At 38.9% G+C, this 22,851-nt stretch overlaps 1 protein-coding gene and 1 long non-coding RNA gene across 4 annotated transcripts in view; one reads left to right on the plus strand and one right to left on the minus strand.

The window, feature by feature from the left end:
- Positions 1-22,851, plus strand: part of RALBP1 (ralA binding protein 1) — a 54,636-nt gene that overhangs the window by 29,828 nt on the left and 1,957 nt on the right. For all 3 annotated transcript variants that reach the window (XM_008690078.2, XM_040632723.1, XM_040632724.1), the window contains exons 2-9: positions 1,356-1,654; positions 3,863-4,321; positions 6,820-7,169; positions 8,619-8,780; positions 9,776-9,907; positions 15,122-15,229; positions 20,303-20,424; positions 20,914-21,037. In XM_008690078.2, coding sequence (XP_008688300.1) covers positions 1,411-1,654; positions 3,863-4,321; positions 6,820-7,169; positions 8,619-8,780; positions 9,776-9,907; positions 15,122-15,229; positions 20,303-20,424; positions 20,914-21,037 — 1,701 coding nt within the window. In that variant the 5' untranslated portion in view covers positions 1,356-1,410. The remainder of the gene's footprint in view (positions 1-1,355; positions 1,655-3,862; positions 4,322-6,819; positions 7,170-8,618; positions 8,781-9,775; positions 9,908-15,121; positions 15,230-20,302; positions 20,425-20,913; positions 21,038-22,851) is intronic.
- On the minus strand, positions 20,555-22,846 carry LOC121103272. Its single transcript, XR_005835432.1, has 2 exons — positions 21,354-22,846; positions 20,555-21,101 (listed from the first exon to the last, which is right to left on the minus strand). It is a non-coding gene; the product is annotated as an uncharacterized LOC121103272 (long non-coding RNA).

Here is a 22,851-nt window from a genome sequence, read left to right on the forward strand (position 1 = left end):
ATGTGTACATCTTTGAATTCTTATAAAAGTCTATCTGAAGGATAAATTCCTAAAAGAAATGCCTGGATCAGAGAGTACATTTCGTATTTTGATAGATACTGCCAAATTGCTTTTCAAAAAAGATGTGCTAATGTATACTTCTGTTATTAGTAGATATTCTCATGAGTCCCTCTTTGCTTGTATCTCTACCAACATTGGGTGTTATGAACTTTTTTGTTCTTTGCCAGTCTGATGTTAGAAAAAAGGTAACTTATTGTTTTAGTTTATGCTTTTAAAAATTAGAATTGTACTTGAACATTATTTTCATATGGATATTAGTCATTTTTCTATGAATTACATCATATCCTTTGTGTAGGTGTATTGATTTGTTCATATTTTAGTGATTTATAAGAACTCTTTGCTGTTTAAGGAACTTAGCTATTGCAAATTTTAATTTTTATTTTATTTTTTTACATTTGCTCATCTTGACTGTTCATGGTCAGATTTATTGGTCTTGCCATATAGGGCTTGTAGATTTCTTAAATTGCAAAATAACCTTAAAAGTAAGTGCAAAGAGAAACAAGTGATTCTGATAATTTTCCAAATGAGTATCATAAGGATATTAAAGGAATAAGAGCTAATCCAAGTAACTTTTGAACACTGTACCTAGACTGTAGTAACCTTTGTCTAGGGAAGAAAAAGTGAACAAATCTTGAGTTCTTACCGTGTTTGTCCTTTGCAGTGTCCGTTCTAGTGAATCTGTTTTGTGTGTATTTTAGGATTGAGCAAATAAGGGCTCCCTTGTTTCTTTCAACATAATTGCAGTACGAAATAAAATAGTTATTATCAACACACAAATGACTTAATATCATGCAATATAGAACTATAATTAGGGATCTATAATTGTGTTGAGTCATCAAATACATCACTACAACTGTTGTAAATTTTAATTATGATTCTGAATTATTCATGCATAGCTATATAAGTTGTCTTTGTAATTCATTATTTATAGTTGTTTGTTCATAACCTAAAGGAAAATAGTAAGATTTTATGTTGGATAGAGCAGTCAAAATGAAACCCCTTACAATGGGGACTTCTTTGTAAAAGGAACTCTGTATACTACTCTGAGAACTCTGATTTTCATTTGGTTTATCTTTCTAATACTTAAAGATGTAGTGCTTTCTACAAAAGCTCTTTGAGAACTGAAATGTGTGATGAATGGAAAATACCTTGAGATGATAAAATGAATATTTTTTAAGAGGGGTCGTGAAGAGAAATATTTTTGATTTGTAAATGCAGGATTACTCACCACATTTGTGTGTGTGTGGTGCTTTTGTGTTTGGTTGGTGTTAATGACCTTTTCTCCCTGTGTGCAGGTGTAATGGATAGGTAACAGAGAAACCCTCTTCACTGTCTCGTCAGGGAGGCAGAATGACTGAGTGCTTCCTGCCCCCCACCAGCAGCCCCAGTGAACACCGCAGGGTGGAGCATGGCAGTGGTCTTACCCGAACCCCCAGCTCTGAGGAGATCAGCCCTACTAAGTTCCCTGGATTGTACCGCACTGGCGAGCCCTCTCCTCCCCATGACAGCCTCCATGAACCTCCTGACATAGTGTCTGATGATGAGAAAGACCATGGGAAGAAAAAAGGAAAATTTAAGAAAAAAGAAAAAAGGAGTAAGTGCCATTTTTCTCTACACTTTTGATACATTTTAGATAAACTCTTACTCTAATCCCATGTACCTGCTATCTTCTGGGAATATGTCCAAAGACTCTTGTTTGATATTTTCTGTTCTTTTCTGGGTCTCAGTTTTTGTATACTAGAGTCATATTTTAGGGTTTTACTCTTGTAAATAAAAATACCAAATTTCCAGAAATGGTAAAGCTTTTTGGTGGAAGTTTCTTATATTGGTTATTTTAAATAATGTATAAGAAGTAGATATTGGAATTTGACTTATATAGAATATTACTTTCTTGGCTAGGTTGTGTAAGCCAGTTGGGGTAACTACACTTTATTGGAACTGTGAAAAAAGTAGTTATTTGTTTGTCTTAAGCAAATGCCATAATGTATTCTGTTTATAGTTCCTATTCAGTAGGAAAGATGAATTGTTTAAGCATAGCTCTTTAGTATGTTAAAAGCAGATCAGGTGAGTTATTTTGAGTATTGCTTTATTTTGAATTTTATGGTATTTTTAAGTTAATTTGTTTTTTGAAGCATAACACTGAGGCAGAATGCACAAATTGTACATAACTTGAATGAGTTATCACAAAATGGACATATGTCCTTGTAATTATAAGCATCTGTAAATAGAGCATTATCAGCACCCTAGAAATTCCCTTCCATTATCGGTTCAAAGGGAGTCCCCAACCCTTCCCAAAGGTAAGCTTCTTTCAAGATAGCCCGAAACTGCCTATTTTGAATTTATGTAAATGAAAGCGTATTTCCTTTTGCGTCTAGTTTCTTTCACCCAAAGTTATATTTGTTAGATTCATCCATGTTATTCCACGTGGTGGTAATTTGTTCATTTGTTTTGCTGGGTTTTGTTTCATTGCTTTAATATACTAAAATTTACTCTGCTGTTATTGGTCATTTGGGTTGTTTTCCATTTTTAGTTCATGAATAGGGCTTCTGTGAGTGTCGTTGTAGGTGTTTATACATTTCTATTGTGTATGCCTGGGAGTGGAGTTGCTCTCTTATAGGCCATGCTCATTTTAGCAGTAGTAGATCCAGCAAAACACTTTTCCAGAGTGGGTGTACCAGTTTACACTCACACCAGCAGTGTCTGAGAACTACAGTGGCTTTATATCATGCTATCATGCCCTTAAGGTTTCTGCCCTTCTGGTTGGTGTGGAGTTTGTGGTATTTTAAATAGAGGGTAATTTGCGAAATATTTTTAAATATTTGTTACGAAATAGCTTGTAAGGCAGCTGGCTAAAGAAAAGAATAGGAGACGGGGCACCTGGGTAGCGCAGTCGTTAAGCGTCTGCCTTCGGCTCAGGGCGTGATCCCGGCGTTCCGGGATCGAGTCCCATATCGGGCTCCTCTGCTATGAGCCTGCTTCTTCCTCTCCCACTCCCCCTGCTTGTGTTCCCTCTCTCACTGGCTGTCTCTCTGTCACATAAATAAATAAAATCTTAAAAAAAAAGAAAAAAAAAAAAAAAAGAAAAGAATAGGAGAATTATATTTGTCAACAACAAAACCAAACTAGGATAGTTCTTATACGATATAAAGCAAGCCTCAGTGTATGGAAACCAAGGCCGGTGATGCAGAGAAACGGGCCGATGCATTCAGCCACCATCGGGAGATGGGGAATTTCCTGGTTCTGTCCTCCACCCAAACGAGAATTTAGTCCCTGCTGTGGTCTCCAGAAAGAACTTAACAGCTAGTGACAAGAGGGCGGGCTGTGATAGGGCAAGGGCTGGAGCTTCCAAACAGCAGTGCCATTTTTGTCAGTGGTGTCAGATTGCTTCAAATTACAGGGACCCAATGTATGAAAAAAATCTGAAGTAAGAAGACATCGTCAGATGATGAAAAAACATTATATTATGGAAGGACTCTTTCCATTAGCCCTCTCTGTAGATCCTTTGTTGTGTATCATCATATTTGGTTTGCTGAAGTTCCAGCTAAAACCTGTTGTAAAGGTCACCGGCACTCTGCATTTCTCCTCCCTCTTGTGGTCAGGAGATGTCACTGCCACGTCTCATTTACCTGAGAAGATAACCCGTTTCATTTCTGGCAGTACCCAGGAGGGATTGGCCCGGAAGTGAAAAGTGAGGTAGCCAGGGCCTGGTAGCAGTTTTTTTTGGGTCCTGTTTTTAGAAAGTTTATGGACGGTTTGACATTAAACAGATAGATGACTTCTGTTTCCTGCATTTCTTTGGCAGCTGAAGGCTATGCTGCCTTTCAGGAAGATAGCTCTGGAGATGAAGCTGAAAGTCCTTCCAAAATGAAGAGGTCCAAGGGAATCCATGTTTTTAAGAAGCCCAGCTTTTCTAAAAAGAAAGAGAAGGATTTTAAAATAAAAGAGAAGCCCAAAGAGGAAAAACATAAAGAAGAAAAGCACAAAGAAGAGAAACATAAAGAGAAGAAGTCAAAAGACTTGACGGCAGCTGATGTTGTTAAACAGTGGAAGGAAAAGAAGAAAAAGAAGAAGCCAATTCAGGAGCCAGAGGTGCCTCAGATTGATGTTCCGAATCTCAAACCCATTTTTGGAGTTCCCTTGACCGATGCAGCCGAGCGGACCATGATGTATGACGGCATTCGGCTGCCGGCGGTTTTCCGCGAGTGCGTGGATTACGTAGAGAAGTACGGCATGAAGTGTGAAGGCATCTACAGAGTTTCAGGTACTGGGGACACACGGTTCTCTTGGGCGTTTTTTAAAAATTCACTTCCGTTTCTCAAAGGAGGGAAGATGATTAGTTTGTGAGGAAAATTGTGCCATGGGTCCTAAGCCTCAATCATAGTCTCGGTCCTTCCAGTTGAACAGAAATCCCCCACGGCGTGTGTGTGTGTTGACAGTTTGCTTTTTTTATGATACTCCCTTCCATGAGGAGGCTTTCCACACAAGTTGTTCACAGTTTGCAGCAGCCTGGCTGAGTCTAAGCGAAGCAAATGAGTAGTGTCCCTTCCCTCTGGTGCGCTCAGACTCTGCCTTTTTCTTCTCGCCTCCTTCCTCTGTGAGCAGGGCTCAGTGTTGGGAGGGAGATGAGCGGGACAAGGACGGATATATCCGGGGGAAGGACGCTTCTTGGCCAGGAGACACTTTTATTAACGTAATCATATTTCCTGAGTTCAGCTAAGGGACATACAAATGTTATTTGCTAAATGTTTGGCCCCAAATGCGAATGCTTTTGTCAGCCACGTGCAGCTGTTACATAGATTAGTGAAATTGATTTTCCATTTATTTATGTTCCCTACGTATGAAAATTTAAATTTCATATTTGGCAAGACTATAATTCATTCAGGTGTCTAAAATCAAGCAAAGTATATACTATAATACTATTTAAAGGAAAAAGATTATATTTCTTACAAAGTAGTAGGACTTTTGTACTGTATAGGCTGGAAGTCCTGCCTTGTGGCAGCATCGGCGCTCCAAATCATTACCTTCCTATGATTCAGTTTCTTAATACTGGAGATCTGTCTTATAAAACTTGTTGGTCACATGTTTTCATGATGAATCAAATCATACACCTTTAGAATATAGAAAGATTACACTGAGTTTTTCCATTTATTTGGTTCATAAACATTTTTAGAGGGCAGATTTGGTATTTTTGATTTTTTGGGAAGGGACAGGCCTCTTTGGTAATTGGGGAACCCTTTACGTAGTCCCCTAGATAGCATGTCATCATTTAAGAGTATTTTGGCTAACATGCTATCATTTTATAGAAGATAAAGTCCACAAATTAGGCATTGAATTGGAATTTATAACTCTTTAGTAACATGAAAATAAACACATTTAAATGAATTTAAAAATTTGACTTTTAAAACTAATTAATGATAAATTGATTTTTAAAGATTTAAACAATACTACCATAGCTGCTTCTCTCACATGAGTTTGATAGGCAGGAAGGAATTTTGTTTTAGGTGAAAGTTTCTCTGAAGAGTTTTCTGCAGCTTTGTTCAAAGGCTTCTTTTGTCTTTGACCTATTTTTGATGTTTGCATTCTTTTGGAGAGTCGGAGCTGCAGAACTCCTCTATTTGTGTGTCAGAGCATTCAAACAGAGCTGTTCCCCTGATCATTAACTCCTGGAGGCTGAGCTTCTGCTTTGATCAATTTTTTAATATTTTTTAAGCTCTGACAGTGTGCTGAATGCAGCACACTGTGGATTAGAGTTTATGGCTGTGACTTTTCTTTCTTTGAATGCCCATAATAATACTGTTTTCTGCTGGAGATTTTTGGCTCTTAACTTATTCATATGTAAGTTCCAGTTTTAAAGCAAATATATACCATTTTGGATATGCTCTTCCTCTACATAGGACATTTTATTTGAAGTGTCCAGTTTTTAAAAAGAAAACATTTTGATAATTTCAGAGTAACAACAAACGAAATACATATTTTAATTGTTTATTTGTGCAGTGTTCTGGGTAGGCACTATGGGGGAGAAAAATTAGATATATAGAGAGGAGATGTTTGCTAGGAATTTCACTTGAAGTTATCACTCCCTATGTTTTACTTATATTGTCATAAAAATAAGAAAATAGGAATTATTGAGGCACCTAGGTGGTTCAGTCGGTTAAGCCTCCGACTCTTGATTTTGGTTCAGGTTGTGATCTCAGGGTTATGGGATCGAGCCCCACATCAGGCTCGACACTCAGCACCGAGTCTGCTTGTCCCTCTCCTTCTACTCCTTTCTCCCCCCCCAAATAAATAAATAAAATCTTAAAAAAAAAAAAAAGAAAATGAGAATTATTTTCTAACTTTTCTGCCTCAAAATGAAGATTATACAAAAATAAGCTTTCTCTTCTTACTTTCATAGTTAGAGTTACTGATTTTATTTTGTCAGTGCTGGATATGTTACAGACTTACTGTAATGGAAGGTTTTCACATAAGGTAAGGAACGCCAAAGCCCGGATGTAAGCACTATTGATATAAAATGCTGTTTAGATTAGATGACACTTGAGTATTTGCATCGACCATTGCAGTCTCTGGGCCTTAATCTGTGGCTTTTTCAAATGATTGGCCTAAAGTTCAAAGTATTAAACACAACAGGAAGCTACTTTGTACTTTTATGAGCAGTCACTGGCACTGAATCCACATCACTTAAATGCAGATTGGACTAAGGACTTAAAAACTTATATTTTCTTGATTATCTCTTTCTCTTTGAAATTTGAATGTTTTTAGGAATTAAATCAAAGGTGGATGAGCTGAAAGCAGCCTATGACAGAGAGGAGTCTCCAAATTTGGAAGAATATGAGCCTAACACCGTAGCCAGTTTGTTGAAGCAGTATTTGCGAGACCTTCCGGAGAATCTGCTTACCAAAGAGCTGATGCCTCGCTTTGAGGAGGCTTGTGGGAGGAGCACAGAGAGCGAGAAGGTGCAGGAATTCCAGCGCTTGCTCAAAGAACTGCCAGAATGTAACTATCTTCTGATTTCTTGGCTGATCGTGCACATGGACCATGTTATCACGAAGGAACTGGAAACAAAAATGAATATACAGAACATTTCTATAGTGCTCAGCCCGACTGTTCAGGTACATGGCTTTCTCTGCCCTCTGATGCTGACCCTGGGGAGTGTCGGAGACATTTTCTGTTGCTGAGTCACATACAAAGCAGTTAACCAGCAAATGTAGACAATAGATTAGCCTGAATATTGGTCTTTTTCTTTCAGAATATGGAGAGTGTCATCATATGACCAGCGTGTAGCTTTGTAATTTCAGTGTTCTATGGTCTTTGGTGTGGGTTTCTAAACCAGTTTCTGGTGACAGTGATTGTCATCAATAGAGGAGCCCATGGGACCCACAATTACAGAGTTCATCTATAGAATTTTGAAGATTTCATTTATTTTTTCGAATAGCATTACTGCTTCATTACATCATGTCCACATATCAGACTCAGGCACAAAGGAGCCTAACATCATTTGTTTGGTCAGGGATTTAACCTGGTGATTTCATTCATAAAGATAACTCTTAGGGAAGGATGTTACAGAACTTTACTATGAGGAGGCATTTCAGGGCATGGGGTAGTGTGTTAATTGGTGCCTCTTTACAATGTAAACACTTGGCCTTCTTATGTTGCTGCTCACTTGGTGCTGGCACAGAGCATATATTTTCCTTTAATTAGAATTATTGATAGGTTATTGAGGCCAGACACAAAAGACAAAAATGAAATGATGGTTGTATTTTTATTTTAAGCTCTCTTTTTGGCCAAAATACTAGGTCATTGTCAGCCATTATTATAATGCACTGTTGTAAGAGTGTATTTTCTTACACTTTCATTGTTCATTGATTGTATTTTGGAAGTAAAATGTTTCTCAGATTTCAGTTTGATCATTCAGACTAGTCAGGATTTCAGAATTTGGTAAATATTACATTGTTACTTAATATTACTATAATAGGGACAATAATTTCATAGAAGGTTCAAGCGTATTGTAAGTTTTAGATAGAAAGTAATTAATGTCCTGATCTCCTAGCATATGCACATCATATTTAAACCCTGGCTGTGCAGATGTGCCCAGAAGGCATTCATTTCTAGAGTGAGGGTTCTTGTACTCAGCCCAGCTTGAAAACTGCAAGTGCCCTTACTCGCATCATATTCCTCAGTGCATCCACTTGTGTGTGTTAAAAGGTCTCAAAATAACTTGAGAATAAAGAACATAAAATTTTTTAAATCGGTTAATATTATATTGCTAAAAAAGAGCAAATTAATGGTCAGTGACTTCTACATCCTTTTTCCTGTCCTTTTTTTCCCCCATTTCCTTATGATGCTTGAATACATGACTGAACTCCTACTACTTTTCCATTCTTTTCTTTCAATTGGCCACTAATTAGCAAAGCATGTCTGCTCAGTACTGAGGAAAACCGTCATTCCCGTGTCTAGGATTAAAGGACGTACTATGCATCACACACAAATTAAATGAAATAAAATGATTTGAATAGGTTTTTTTTTTTTTTTTGCAAATCTTTTTATTTATTTTTTCTTAGATTAGCAATCGTGTCCTCTATGTGTTTTTCACACATGTGCAAGAGCTCTTTGGAAATGTGATACTAAAGCAAGTGACAAAACCTCTTCGATGGTCTAACATGGCCACTATGCCCACACTGCCAGAGACCCAGGAGAACATCAAGGAGGAGATCAGAAGACAGGTGTGTGTGCTCAGCCCCACGCTTCAGCCCCAAAGAGCCTACCTTTGCTCTGATCCTTTTGGGTGATGACGATGATTGACAGTGATGATCAGGAGTCGTTCTGGGTCACCGAACATTTGTGTGTGTCTGGAACTATGCTACACACATTGTTCATGGCACACGGAAGGCAGAAATTTCTATCTGGCACTATCTCATGCCAATGAAGTCAGAATATTGTAGAAAGAACACAGGTTTTGAAATCAAAAGACCTGGCTTTAAGTTTTTCCTAGGTTTCTAATTAGCTGACTGATTTTTAGGCAGATTGCTTAAACTCTGTAGGCCTTGGTGGTCCCATTTTAAAATGGGTCATTTCATGGTTTGATGTGAAGATTATTACCATAAATGAGATAATGGTGCCAGGCACATTGTTAAGGAGTCCAAAAATGTCAGCTTATCTGGACAAGGTTGCTGTTATCAGCCATATTTTACAGATAAAAATAAATTTGGGGAAATTAAAAGACTGACTCTGTGTCACATGGTTATTGAACTATAGAACCAGGATTTGACCCCAAATCCTGCGCTTTTCCACTGCACTACTTTGGACAGAAGAAATAATTCATTTGGTTGTTGTGTTTGTTTAGCAAAACTGATTAAGAAATTGAAGACTAAGAAACCTACTTATATTTGATGATTATTAAGTCTTTTATTTGCATACATGTTATCAAATTCCTGTTTGGTCGTCTTTATCTACTCTGAGCTCCCATTATTAGTTGTTGATGTGTTGTGGGAAGGGATATGAATGAACTGTTACTGAACCAGTGTAAGTTAATGATGAGAACCTAATGCCCAGGCAAAAGAGTTTTCAGTCATATCCTTGAAAAAATAATTCATGCCGTTATTTTATTCCCTTAACGATAATTGAAAGATGGCTGTACATCTTTAGAAATTGCATGTGGTGTTATTTTAAGATGATGAGACATGGGACACCACTCAGTGTGTGGTATATTGTTTCCTAGGAGTTTCTTTTGAATTGTTTACATCGAGATCTGCAGGCTGGGATAAAGGATTTGTCAAAAGAAGAAAGATTATGGGAAGTACAAAGAATTTTGACAGCCCTCAAAAGGAAACTGAGAGAAGCTAAAAGACAAGTGAGTAAATTTGTTACTTTGGTATATCATGTTTATAATGGAATATAAACCGAATGTGCTGGAATTTTTTAAACTTTTTAATTGAACTATTTTAAGTTAGTTTCTTTTAAAAACACAGTATATACATGTTTTCTGAAGTGGAGTTCCCTGATGGGAAATTTATTTGCTTGAATGTTCCTAGTTAATGATTGTCGATCCTTCAGTTTTGTATCAGGGAAATATTTAATTTAGAAAGTTGGGTTATGGGGCGCCTGGGTAGCGCAGTCGTTAAGCGTCTGCCTTCGGCTCAGGGCGTGATCCCGGCGTTCCGGGATCGAGTCCCACATCGGGCTCCTCCGCTGGGAGCCTGCTTCTTCCTCTCCCACTCCCCCTGCTGTGTTCCCTCTCTCGCTGGCTGTCTCTCTGTCACATAAATAAATAAATTCTTAAAAAAAAAAAAAGTTGGGTTTTAAAAACTTTTTTAATTAATTAATTAATTGCTGTTTTGTGTTATATTGTAATCAGTACTTTCCTAACGTAATTGATACACGTTTGGCCAGTGGGAACCTTTTCGAGTGGCTCCAGTGTTGTGACATGCACTCATCATTTTTTAGGTTTCCTTTCTTTTTGGCACAACAGAATGTTTCAGGTTCATCTTGTATTTTCTCTACCCCAGCCCTGAAGTTGGATGTTTCTCCAAGGAGTCATGGTTCCTTTCAGTATTTAGAAATCAAGATCTGGGTGCTCAGGTGTGCTCACTGCTACTGTAGTAGCTTGGGTTCCAGGCCCTCAGTGAACACAACTGGAAGATAAAACACACACAGAATATTAAAGTCATGAAAGACGAAGGGTGAGGAACTGTTCCAAATTAAAAAACACTGCACAGACACAACTAAGTACAATAAATGGCCCTTGTGTTGGATCCTGGACAATTGGAAGAAGTGTTACGAAAGACAGTTGGGATAACTGATGAAACAGGCTGGACTAGAAAATTGGATCAATCTTAAAATGTTCTGATTTTGATAATTGTACCATGGTTAATATGAGCATGTCTGTTCTTAAAAAAATCTGCATTAAAATATTTAGGTACAGGGGCACCTGAGTGGCTCAGTTGGTTAAGTGTGTCACTCTTGATTCCGACTCAGGTCACGATCTCAGGGTTGTGAGATCAAGTTCCCTGTTGGGATCTGCGCTGGGCATGAGCCTGCTTAAGATTCTCTCTCTCTGCCCCTCCCCCTTCACACTCTTTCTAAAAAAAAAAAAAAATAAAATAACAAAATTAAAATGTTAAAGTGCATGTTTAAAGAAAAGATGCACAAACAATAAAGGGGCGAAATGTAAACAGCTTTTGAATCTGTTGAGCATAATGGGAAATCACTATATTATTCTTGTAATTTAAGTAAACTCTGTGGCTAGCATGGGGCTTGAACTCACGATGTTGAGATCAAGAGTGGCATGCTCTACCGACTGAGCCAGCCAGGTGCCCGTTAAATGATACCAAAGTAACAAAATATAAAAAGCTTGAGAAGCACCTTGTAGACTAAAGGCCTACATAAAATGCAGGCTGTTTCCGCAGGTATTGATTCAGTTCACTGAGATGACCTAGCTCTGGCCTTGTTTTTTTTTGTTTTTTGTTATTTTTAAAGATTTTATTTATTTATTTGAGAGGGAGAATGAGAGAGAGAGAGAGCATGAGAGGGGGGAGGGTCAGAGGGAGAAGCAGAGTCCCTGCTGAGCAGGGAGCTTGATGCGGACTCGATCCCGAGACTCCAAGATCGTGACCTGAGCCGAAGGCAGATGCCTATCCAACTGAGCCACCCAGGCGCCCTGGCCTTGTTAATGTTTGAACCATCGTATTTAGTAGATACAAGTCATGGTTTTATCAATGAAAAGGGACATTTTCTTAACTCAAGAATAAAGCTAAAACAACCTATATTAACTTTCTTAAAGCTTTACGCCCAACGTGGGATTTAAACACATAATCCGGAGATGGAGAGCTGAATGCTGTACTGACTGAGCCAGCCAGGTGCCCCTATATTTACATCTGCAGTGGCATCAAAGAATGGGCACCTAGGTGGCACGGTCGGTTAAGCATCTGACTCTTGGTTTTGGCTCAGCTCCTGATCTCAGTGTCGTAAGATGTAGCCCCTTGTCAGGCTCCGAGCTCAGCCAGAGTCTGCTTAAGACTCTCTCTCTCCCTTGGCCCCTCCTTCCCGCTCTCTCTAAAATAAATAAATCTTTAGTGGCATCAAAGAAATGTATATATAAACACCTACATTTTGCTGTAGGCAAAGGTAGTTTTGGGACGGTTGGTTAGTAACTGAAAGTAGTTTCATATGGCTGCTAAATTTCATCCTCATATGGAATCTCTTCAGAAAGTTGGGTTTTTAAGAAACTAAACATGATTTTACTGAAAGATGTTTTGTCATTTCCTGCTTGGTTGTACTTGTAAACAGAAGCAGTTAGATAGTGAGACATTTCAGAGACAGCTGGGGAATTTGAGGACTTTGAGTCAGCTCTTTGGAAACACAAAGGTACTGAAGATTAGGAGGAGTTTTATTCACCCAATAATAGGAAGACTAGCACGTGACTCCTGATAAGTTTGGGGTACACAAGTCAGATCTTCTCTAGCGTAGTGTGTGTTGTTTGGCTCTGGGACTGCAAGTTGCCCTGCAGCCACACTGAGTCTAAGACCTCAGATCTCTGGACCCTCTTATAACCCGTGTGCAGATTCAGTGCCAGGCCCCAAATATTACTTCCAGGGAACATTAGTTAGCATTTATCAGACTGGGAGAGCATGATCAGTGGTGGTTTGCCATTGTAGTTGTGCTAACAAAGACAACCCATGTGTTTCTGTTGCTTTGAGGTTAGAGATTTGCATTCATGTGGCGCTTCATCAGAAAGGAAACATTCATGGGGTTTTTACACATGCACCCCAGGACTGGCAGACTAGCAGAAGCCTTTGTGTATTCTTCTTCCTTCTTTTCTCCTGCTTACCAGATTATCTGTCTTTTGCTTCCTGTGCCTGTTGTCATTACTGTTCCCTTCATTCTTCAGCCTGGAATCAGTGAGTGACTGATCAGCCCTCATGGCTGTAATTGTTAACCATGTGGCATTGCCCACCAGACTTTAAATGGAGGGTCTCTGACCTATGACAGGGATAATGTATGTCTGGTTTTCATTATTCTTACTTCTACTTCTCTCTTGGATAAAAGAGTTGTGACAGAGCAAACCAGAGTCATCATAGAAAAGAATAGGTTACCTTTATCAATTTTCTTTATGCTCTCTTTTTATACCTGCTCATTCGTTCATAAATTTTCAAAAGGTTCTGTCAAGTTGATTTCAACTTTGAGGAATAAATTACTTTTACTTTTTTTTATTCCTCCCGTGCCATCCAGGAATAAATTATTTTTAAAGATAGAAGTAATGTAATTCATTATAGTAACAAGACTAAAAAGTTAGAAAAAACCACAAGATCATATCAATAGATGCAGAAAAGCATTTAGCAGAATTCAACACTTATTCATGATAAAAGCTCTCAGCAAACGTCATTCTCAGCCTGATATAGGGCATCTGTGAAAAAAATCTGTGACTAATATTGTACATGATGGTGAAACTCTGAATGCTTTCTCCTAAGATGGGGTATACAAGGCAGGGATATCTGTTTTCACCACTCTGTTCAACATTTTACTAGAGGTTTATTCTAGCTAGTACAATAAAGCAAGAGAAAAAGGTATATAGACTGGAAAGAAGAAAATCTTTATACATAGACTACATGACTGTCTACATATAAAATCCTAAGGAATCTATAAAAAAACTAATCAGTGAGTTTAGCAAGGTCGTGGTGGATACAAGATTAGATACACAGAAGTCTGTTGTATTTCTTGATACTAGCAATGAGCAGTTGGATACTGGACCTAAAAAGAAAAAGACCTAAATAAATAGAGTGATGTATCTTAATATTTTAAAGATGATAGGTATTCTCAGATCTGTGGAGTCAATCGCAGTCAAAATCTCAACAGGTGTTTTTTGTGGAAATTAACAAGCTCCTCAAAAATTTCTGTGGAAATACAAATGATCTAAATGGGGAAAAAGAAAAACATTGGGGGATTCACACTACTTGATTTTAAGACTGTTAAGCTACAGTAACCAAGACAGTAGATACTGGATAAAAGTAGACATATAGAATAGGAAGTCCAGAAGTAGACCCACACATATATGGACAATTAATTTTCAACAAAGATGATAAGACAATCCTTTGGGGAAGACTTTTCTTTTCAGTAAATGATGCTGGAACAATTGGATAGCTGTATGCCAAAAAAGAATAACCAAAACAAAACCTTGACTCTTTCCACACTGCATGTACAAGAATTAACTCAATGAGTCATACTTTAAGACCTAAAAAAAAATAATAATAACTTCTGGGAGAAAACAAGATCTTATTGACTTTGGCTTAGGCAATGATTTCTTAAATAGGACACAGTACCCATGAACTGTAAAAGAAAATTTTGTTAGGGTGCCTGGGTGGCTCAGTCAGTTAAGCGTCTGCTTTTGGCTCAGGTCATGATCCCGGGGTCTTGGGATTGAGCCCCGCATCAGACTCCCTGCTCAGCGGGGAGTCTGCATCTCCCTCGCCCTCTGCCCCATCCCCCCCACCCCACTTGTGCCCATACGCGCTTTCTCTCCCTCTCTCTCTCAAAGAAAAATTTGTTAGATTACATTTTATCAGCATGCTAAAACATGCTCTTCAAAAGACATTTAGTCATTTAAAAATCTTTTCCTTTGGGAACTGTTGAAAAGGAAAAACAAAGCTGGGGGATCACAATGCCGGATTTCGAGCTATACTACAAAGCTGTGATCACAAAGACAGCATGGTACTGGCACAAAAACAGACACATAGACCAATGGAACAGAATAGAGAACCCAGAAATGGACCCTCGGCTCTTTGGGCAAATAATCTTCGATAAAGCAGGAAAAAACATCCGGTGGAAAAAAGACAGTCTCTTCAATAAATGGTGCTGGGAAAATTGGACAGCTACATGCAAAAGAATGAACCTTGACCACTCTCTCACACCATACACAAAGATAAACTCCAAATGGACGAAAGACCTCGATGTGAGACTTTTTCAACTCTAGGAAATGAGAAGGAAACTTCTAAATGGTGATGGTGTGAAATTGTTGAATATATGTTACAATTGGGCTGACTGGTTCTTCTTCATTTATTTTGCTTGACAGGAGTGCGAAACCAAGATTGCACAAGAGATTGCCAGTCTTTCAAAAGAGGATGTTTCCAAAGAAGAAATGAATGAAAATGAAGAAGTTATAAATATTCTCCTTGCTCAGGTAAGCTAAACTTTTTTTCCTCTATTTTGCAAGATCCTTTTTAAAAAATAAAAATTGTACATATTTAAAGTGTACATACAACATGATGATTTGATAGACCTATACATAGAGAAGTGATTACTACAGTAAAGCTAATTAACATTATCTCCTCATCTAGTTACCTTTTTCTTTTGTGATGGGAGCACCTGAAATCCATTCTTTTAGTGTATTTCCAGTATTCAGTACAGTATTATTAACTATAGTCATAGTCTAGATCTGTAGACTTACTCATTCTTTGTAATTGCAACTTTGTATCTTTTGACCAATATCTCCCCATTTTCCCCATCCCCCAGCCTCTGGTAACCACTGTTCTGCTCTCTACCTCTGTGAATTTTTTTTTTTTTTTTTTTAAGATTCCACCTAGAAGTGAGATCATATGTGAGTGTCTGCCTTTCTCTGGCTTTTTTCACTTAGCATACATAATGTCCTCCAGGTTTATCCATGTTATCATAAATGGCAGGATTTCCTTCTTTCTTATGGCTGATACTCCTGTGTATATGTTTATAAACCTCACGTCTTCTTTATCCATTTGCGCATTGACCATTGGGTTGTTTTTATATTTTGACTATTGTGAATAATGCTGCAGTAAACATGGCAGTTCTTCAGTATCCTTTTCATTTCCTTTGGATATAAACCCAAAGGTGGAATTGCTGGATCATAGGGTAGTTCTATTTTTTGTTTTTTGAGGAACCTCCATTCTGTTTTCCATAATGGCTGTATTCAGTTTACATTCCCACCAACAGTGTACAAGAATTCCATTTTCTCTACATCCTTTTTTTTTTTTTTTTTGATAATAGACATCCTAACAGTTGTAAAGTAATATCTCATTGTGGTTTTGATTTGCATTTTCCTGATAACAAGTGATGTTTGGTCATTTGTAGGTCTTCTGTTAAGAAATGCCTGTTCAGGTCCTTTGCCCATTTTTGAATTGGGTTGGTTGTTTTCTACCTGTTGAATTGGTTGCGTTCCTTAGAAATTTTGGATATTTACCTCTTATCTGATGTATGGTTTGCAAATATTTTCTCCCATTCCATAGGTTGTCTCTTCACTCTGTTGACTTTTTCCTTTGCTGTGCAGAAGCTTTTTAGTTTGATGCCATCCCATTTGTCTATTTTTTGCTTTAGTTGCCTGCTTTGGGGGTCATATCTAAAAAGTCACTGCCTAGACCAGTGTCAAGGGACCTTTTTCTTATGTTTTCTTGCTAATAGTTACATGGTTTAGATCTTATATTTAAATCTTTAATTTGAGTTGATTTATATATATGGAGTAAGGGTCCAGTTTTATTCTTTTGCACATGGAAGACCAGTTTCCCTGCACCATTTATTTGAATGGATGATCCTTTCCCTATATGTGTTCTTGGCACCTTTGCAAAGATCAGTTGGCCATAAATGTGTGGATTTATTTTTGGGCTCTCTGTTCCACTCTATTGGTCTCTGTCTTTTTCTGCCAGTACCATACTGTTTCATTACAGCTTTTGAAATCAGTATACTTTGAAATCAGGTAGTGTGATGCCTCCAACTTTGTTCCTTTTGTTCAGGATCGCTTTAACTTAACAGTCTGTTTTGGTTCTGTATACATTTTAGGATTATTTTTTCTATTTCTGTGAAAAACACCATTGGAAATTTGAATCTTGAGAGCTCTTTGAGTAGTATGAACATTTTAACTATTATTTCTTCTGATCTATGAACATGGGATATTTTTCCATTTATTTGTGTCTTCAGTTTTTTTCATCAGTGTTTTAGTTTGAATAGGTCTTTTACTTCCTTGGTTAAATTTAATCTAAGTATTTTATTTTTTGTTGCAGTTGTAAATGGAATTTTCTTAATTTCTTTTTCAGATAGTTCACTAGGGTACAGAAATACAACTGATTTTTGTATGTTGATTTTATATTCTGCAACTTTACTGAATTGGTTTAACAGGTCTTTTGTTTTTTTTTGTTGCTTTTGGTAGAGTCTTTAGGGTTTTCTGTATATAAGATCACATTGTCTGCAAACAGAGACAATTTTATTTCTTTCCAGTTTGGATACATTTTATTTCTTTTCTTTGTCTAATTACTCTGGCTAGGCTTTCCAGTACTAACTAGTGAATAGAAGTGGTGAGAGTGGGCATGATTGTCTTGCTCCTGATCTTAGAGGAAATGCTTTTAACCTTTAACTGTGGAGTATGATGTTACCTATGGGCTTACCATATGTGGCCTTTATTATGTTGATATGTGTCCCTTCTATACCCACTTTGTTAAGACTTTTTATCATGAAAGGAAGCATTTTGTCAAATGCTTTTTTCATCTGAGATGATCATAAGATTTTTATCTTTCATTCTGTCAATGTGGTGTATCCCATTTATTGAGATGCATATGTTGAACTGTCCTTGCACTCCAGAGATAATTTCCACGTGATCTTTTTAATGTATTGTTGAATTTGGTTTGCTGGTATGCTGTTGAGGATTTTTGCATCTGTGTTCCTCAGGGATATCAGCCTGTAATTTTCTTGTAATGTCTTTGGCTCTGGGACAAGGGTAATGCTGGCCTTGTGAAAGGAAGTTTGGGAACATTTTAAAGTTTTTTTTTTTTTTGGAAGAGTTTGAAAAGGATTGGCATTATTTCTTTAAATATTTGGTAGAATTCGCTTGTGAAACCGTCTGGTCCTGGTTTTTGCTTGGTTAAGCGATTTTTAATTACTGATTCAATCTTTGTACTGCTCTCCAGATTTTCAGTCTTTATGATTCAGTCTTGGTAGGTAATATGTTTCCAAGAACATATCCATTTCTTCTAGGTTATCCAGTTTGTTGGTGTATAATGCTTGTAGTAGTCTCTTCTAATGTTCTGTATTTCTGTGGTATCAGTTGTAATGTTTCCCCTTTCATTTATAGTTTTGAGTTCTCTCTCTCAGTCTAGCTAAGGTGTGCCAATTATGTTTTTTTTTTTTTTTCAAAAAACCAACTCTTAGTTTTACTGATCTTTTATATTGATTTTATAGTCTCTATTTCATTTATTTCTGCTCTGATCTGTATCATTTCCTCCCTTCTGCTAACTTTAGGGTTAGTTTGTTCTTTTTCTAGTTCCTTGACGTGTAGAATAGGTTATTTCAGATCTTTTTTCTTAATGAAGCCATTTATACCAGAAACTTTCCTCTTTGAGCTGCCTTTGCTGCATCCCGTACTTGTGACATATATTTCCACTTTGATTCATCTCTAGATGATTTGAGTCAGTTTTTGACCCATTGCTTATTCAGGAGTGTGTTGTAAGACTCCTAATGGTCATCATATATTAAATTTAAGAAGCTCAACTACAGAGGTGTGAATCTTTTAAAGAAACTTAGAAGACGATTTGGCAGCCTTAGAGGGATCGTGCCTGTTATATTTGGTCTTACCTTTTTGTGGTGTTTGCCTAACACCTAACCACATCTCCTTTCAGCTGGAGGAAGAAGCTACCTTCTATTGATTACTTCTTACTAGACACTGTTCTAGATGCTTTACTTAATCTCATTTTATCCACACACAGGTCTGAATTATAGGTGTTTTCCCCAACTTACAGATTAGTTGTACTTATTCCATATTAATGAGATTGGACTTGAATAAATATTTTAAGACATGTTCTTCCTGACCACAAAGTTTGGGATCCTTGAAATGTAACAGTACAGATTTTATTTGATTGTTATTGCTGATAATATCTGTTTAGATATTTTGATTTTATTCTTTGTGGTTGAAAGCTGTTGGAGAGGAGTTGTTTTATTATTCATTCATTGATTTGACAGATAGCCCTTGAGTATCTACTGTTCTAGGCATAGAGCTGAAGATGAGCTCCTTTCGTTCTCTCTTGAATTTCTTAAGTCAAATTTACTCTGTTCTGGAATCTTCCAGAGTTTAACCAGAAATGAATGAAATTCTAGGCACAGCAGCGTCTGTACTCCCAGAAATTCATGGATATGGGACACCTAAAGCTGGACAAGTTCCAGTCCTTTTCTGTCACTTGAGAAAGACTGTGTTTTGCCTGCCAGGGACACATCGCTCTTCCCCTGAAGACAAGATGAAGTCCCAGATTATGTCTTTATTTCAGAGTTTTCCAATTTGATATTTCTCAGCACATTAACTTTACTAGGTGTACTGGGGTAAAGGGAAAACATGTGTGTTTAGAAACCTGTGGGAAAGGAACCCTGCATATTCCATCTCCAAGCTCACTCGCTTGTCAGAGGCTTTGAGTAGTTCCCTCTAGAACTTGACTACAGTGTCTTTCAGGTTTGATCATAGGTGCTTATCCCCTGGATATCTAGGAATTGGGAAGGAAATGCTGTAGAGCTTTGCCTCCAACTCCTCGTTTTCATAGCCATACATTTCTACCTCTGGAACTCTTGCTTTGATTCTTTTCTCTAGTTTGGAGGGGTTAGGTAGATCTTGGACAGATAGGGGTTTTTTCTCCCCCTCTGGTGATTCAGTTTTAGAAATGCATGTTCTGTGAAAGCAGAATATTTACTGTTTATCATCTCCGGGGACATGGGTTGAAGAGGTTGGTGGCTTTTGGTGAGGAGAAAAGATTTCTTCCGGGAACATCTTCCCTTTACTAGATCTACTTTAAGGTGATACTGACATCAGCTGTGTATCTCCTGGGTCCTTTTCCCAGTGCACTGTCAGGGGCCATCTTGACCCTGAAATAGACACTCCCTTTACTGAGTGGTGGGAAGGCATTCAGGAGGGACTGAGACTCAAAAACAGACATAGTCACTTGACCTTTGGCTTTGTGCCCAGTGTGATTGCCTCGTAGGGAGCCTTTGCAAAACGAGGACATGGGATTCCTAGGTGGCATTTTATGTCTTGAGAAAAATCTAGACATTCCTCCCAAATAACTTAGTCTACCTTTTCTCAGAGAGCTTTTTCTTGACATTAAGGAAATAGGATACAAGCTTTGCAGTATAAGCTTTCCCATAACTTGTGTTATGTATATATGGGGCTAAAGAATTCAAGGGAACATAGGAGGCCCCAGAAAAGTGACATTTCCTAGATTCATACTTGCAAGGTGTTCACCAGTGATCATTATTTCAGGAGAACGAGATCCTGACTGAACAGGAGGAGCTTCTAGCCATGGAGCAGTTTCTACGACGACAGATTGCCTCAGAAAAAGAAGAGATTGAACGCCTCAGAGCTGAGATTGCTGAAATTCAGAGGTAAAGGAAAGCAGAGGGTTTTAAGTTTTCAAGTATGTTCACTTAAATATAAGCACAAACTTGTTTCAGCTCTCAAACTTCCATACAAAAGAACTGGGCATCCAAATCAGTCATCTTTCAAGTTTCTTGTTTTTAAGATTTATTTATTTGACAGAGAGTTTACACAGTTGGGGGTGGTGGCGGGGAGGGGGAGAGAGAGAATCTCAAGCAGACTCCTTGCGGAACGTGAAGCCCAACCAGGGCTTGATTCCGTGACCCTGAGACCATGACCTTAGCTGAAACCAAGAGTTGGACGCTCAACTGACTGAGCCACCCAGGCGCCCCTAACTTTCTTCATGATTGAGTCTTAAGAATGGTGCTGTATCAAGCAGATTCATGAAAACCTGGGAAATCTAAAAGAAGGGTGGGAAGGGAGCTCACTGGTCCTTTGCTTCCTTCTGCTTCCTTCCTCTGCTCAATGGTCCTTTTCTCTTGGCCTCCCACCCGCAGCCGTCAGCAGCATGTCCGCAGTGAGACCGAGGAGTACTCCTCTGACAGTGAGAGTGAGAGTGAGGATGAAGAGGAGCTTCAGATCATCCTGGAGGACTTACAGAGGCAGAATGAAGAGCTAGAAGTGAGCACCAGCTTCCAGAAACTTGTAGAGGCCACCTCTTTCCGTTAGAAGTTGTCTTCCTTTCCTTGGGAAACAATGGGGAGGCTGAGTAGAGAGGAGTTTAGGGGACATCTCACCAGAGTGTGCAGGGCCTGAGCTGGTCCTGGCCGTGCACACAGCACAGGTGTAACCTCACTGGGCATTCCTGGGTGTGACGACCTTTCCCTCCCACTTATGGGAAGCCTTTCTTGAACAGTTGTGGAAGATCTGGGCTAACTTCCCAGAGATGAACAGAAAGAGAAATGCTGGTGGAAGAAGGAAAAGTCTCCTGACTCACCTGTGGGTAAAATGGGGAGAAAGTTTTCTCTCGTCTCTTAACCCCTGAAGCAGCCAGTGTGAATAAACTTGGCACTAGGGATCTGGGAGGCAACTGCATGGTGAAAAGAAAGCAAGAGATTTACATGGTCCTGATCAGAATTTCCCTTCTTACCCCAGATTAATCATTGTCTCTGGATGTTTTACCTTAGGGAAAACTCTCTCTTTACCTGAGAGAAAGAAGCCATTTCCTCTTAGATTCTAAGAATGGTGGGACAACTTTGTTTCTCTCGTCCCGGTGCATTCAGCTTCTGGGGCAAATCAGAGCCACCCACTGCATAGAACACTAGAATTCCACGCCAAACAAGTTCTGTGGACAGAGTTGAGAGGGGCTGCCCACCGAGGCTCAAGTCTCAGAACACTTGCCACGGCCAGGGTTGTGTTGTGTTGTCTGCGGTTGGGACCTGGGCCACCGGGTAGCTTCCCTTCTTTAGAAGGGTCTCAATGTTGCCACTTTATTTTGCTTTCTTAACATTTTACAGATCATAGGAAAATCCTAAGTAGGAAAACATATTCCAGAATTGTAGTACTTAGGTTACAGGCTTAGCTGGTGTAACAAAGAGAAGACTCCCATGGTTTGAACAAGACAGTTCTGTGCCTCGCCTGGTAGACATCTAGGTCTCCCACCCTCCACACTAGTGGAAAACACTTGGGGTCCAGAGTAGCCCCTTAGGTCTTACCCACTCTTAGCAGGAAGGGGGAAAGAAGGTTCCCAAGAACACCTGGTGGCTAAGGGCAAGTGGCACAAGTAGAAGCCAGCGCTTCTTCTCGTACCGTTGGCAGAGGCGCGGTGCCAGGCCACAGCTGCAAGGGAGGCTGGGGGACACGGGCTGCGTGTGGGCGCTGCCGCAGAGCAGAGGGGTGTGCCTGTAGCGGCTGGCCCCGGCTTCGGGAGGTCAGCGGAGTTTGGCATCAGCTTCTGTTCTGCTTTACCTTGGCTCTGCTGAAGGAGTGCAGTAATGGAGAACTGATAGCTCTCTCCTTTCCCTAAGTCGCACAGTTCAGATGTTAAGTAATGCCATTCAGAAAAGACAAAGACATCCACTTTTGAGACGAGTCTGGGATTTTATCCTGGCTCTGACTTCCCCTTCTGGTTGCTGGTCAAGTCACTTTTATCTTCCACTTACTTACGGGCTGGTCAGGAGTCAGTTCAAAACAGAAATTAAACCTGTTTTAAACACTGAAATGTTTAATGTCATTAAGCAAGCTGTCTCTTGGTGCATTTATCTTTTCCAGATGTGTTTACTCTTCTGTAATGAGCAGAATTTTGTGCATTCTGGGCCAAGGTGTCTACGTGTCTCATTTGCATATTCATGTTCTCATCTCCCGTTTGACCACGAAGTTGAGGAAACAAAAGTAGATTCTCGTGTAGGGTACCCTTGCGAACTGTTCTCTGTCCCTGAATCACGCTCCTTTTGCCCTTCTTGCTTAAGTGACAACTGTTCCTTTGTCTTCCCCAA

Source organism: Ursus maritimus, unplaced genomic scaffold (assembly GCF_017311325.1).
Source record: "Ursus maritimus isolate PB19 unplaced genomic scaffold, ASM1731132v1 scaffold_18, whole genome shotgun sequence".
NCBI lineage: Eukaryota > Metazoa > Chordata > Mammalia > Carnivora > Ursidae > Ursus > Ursus maritimus.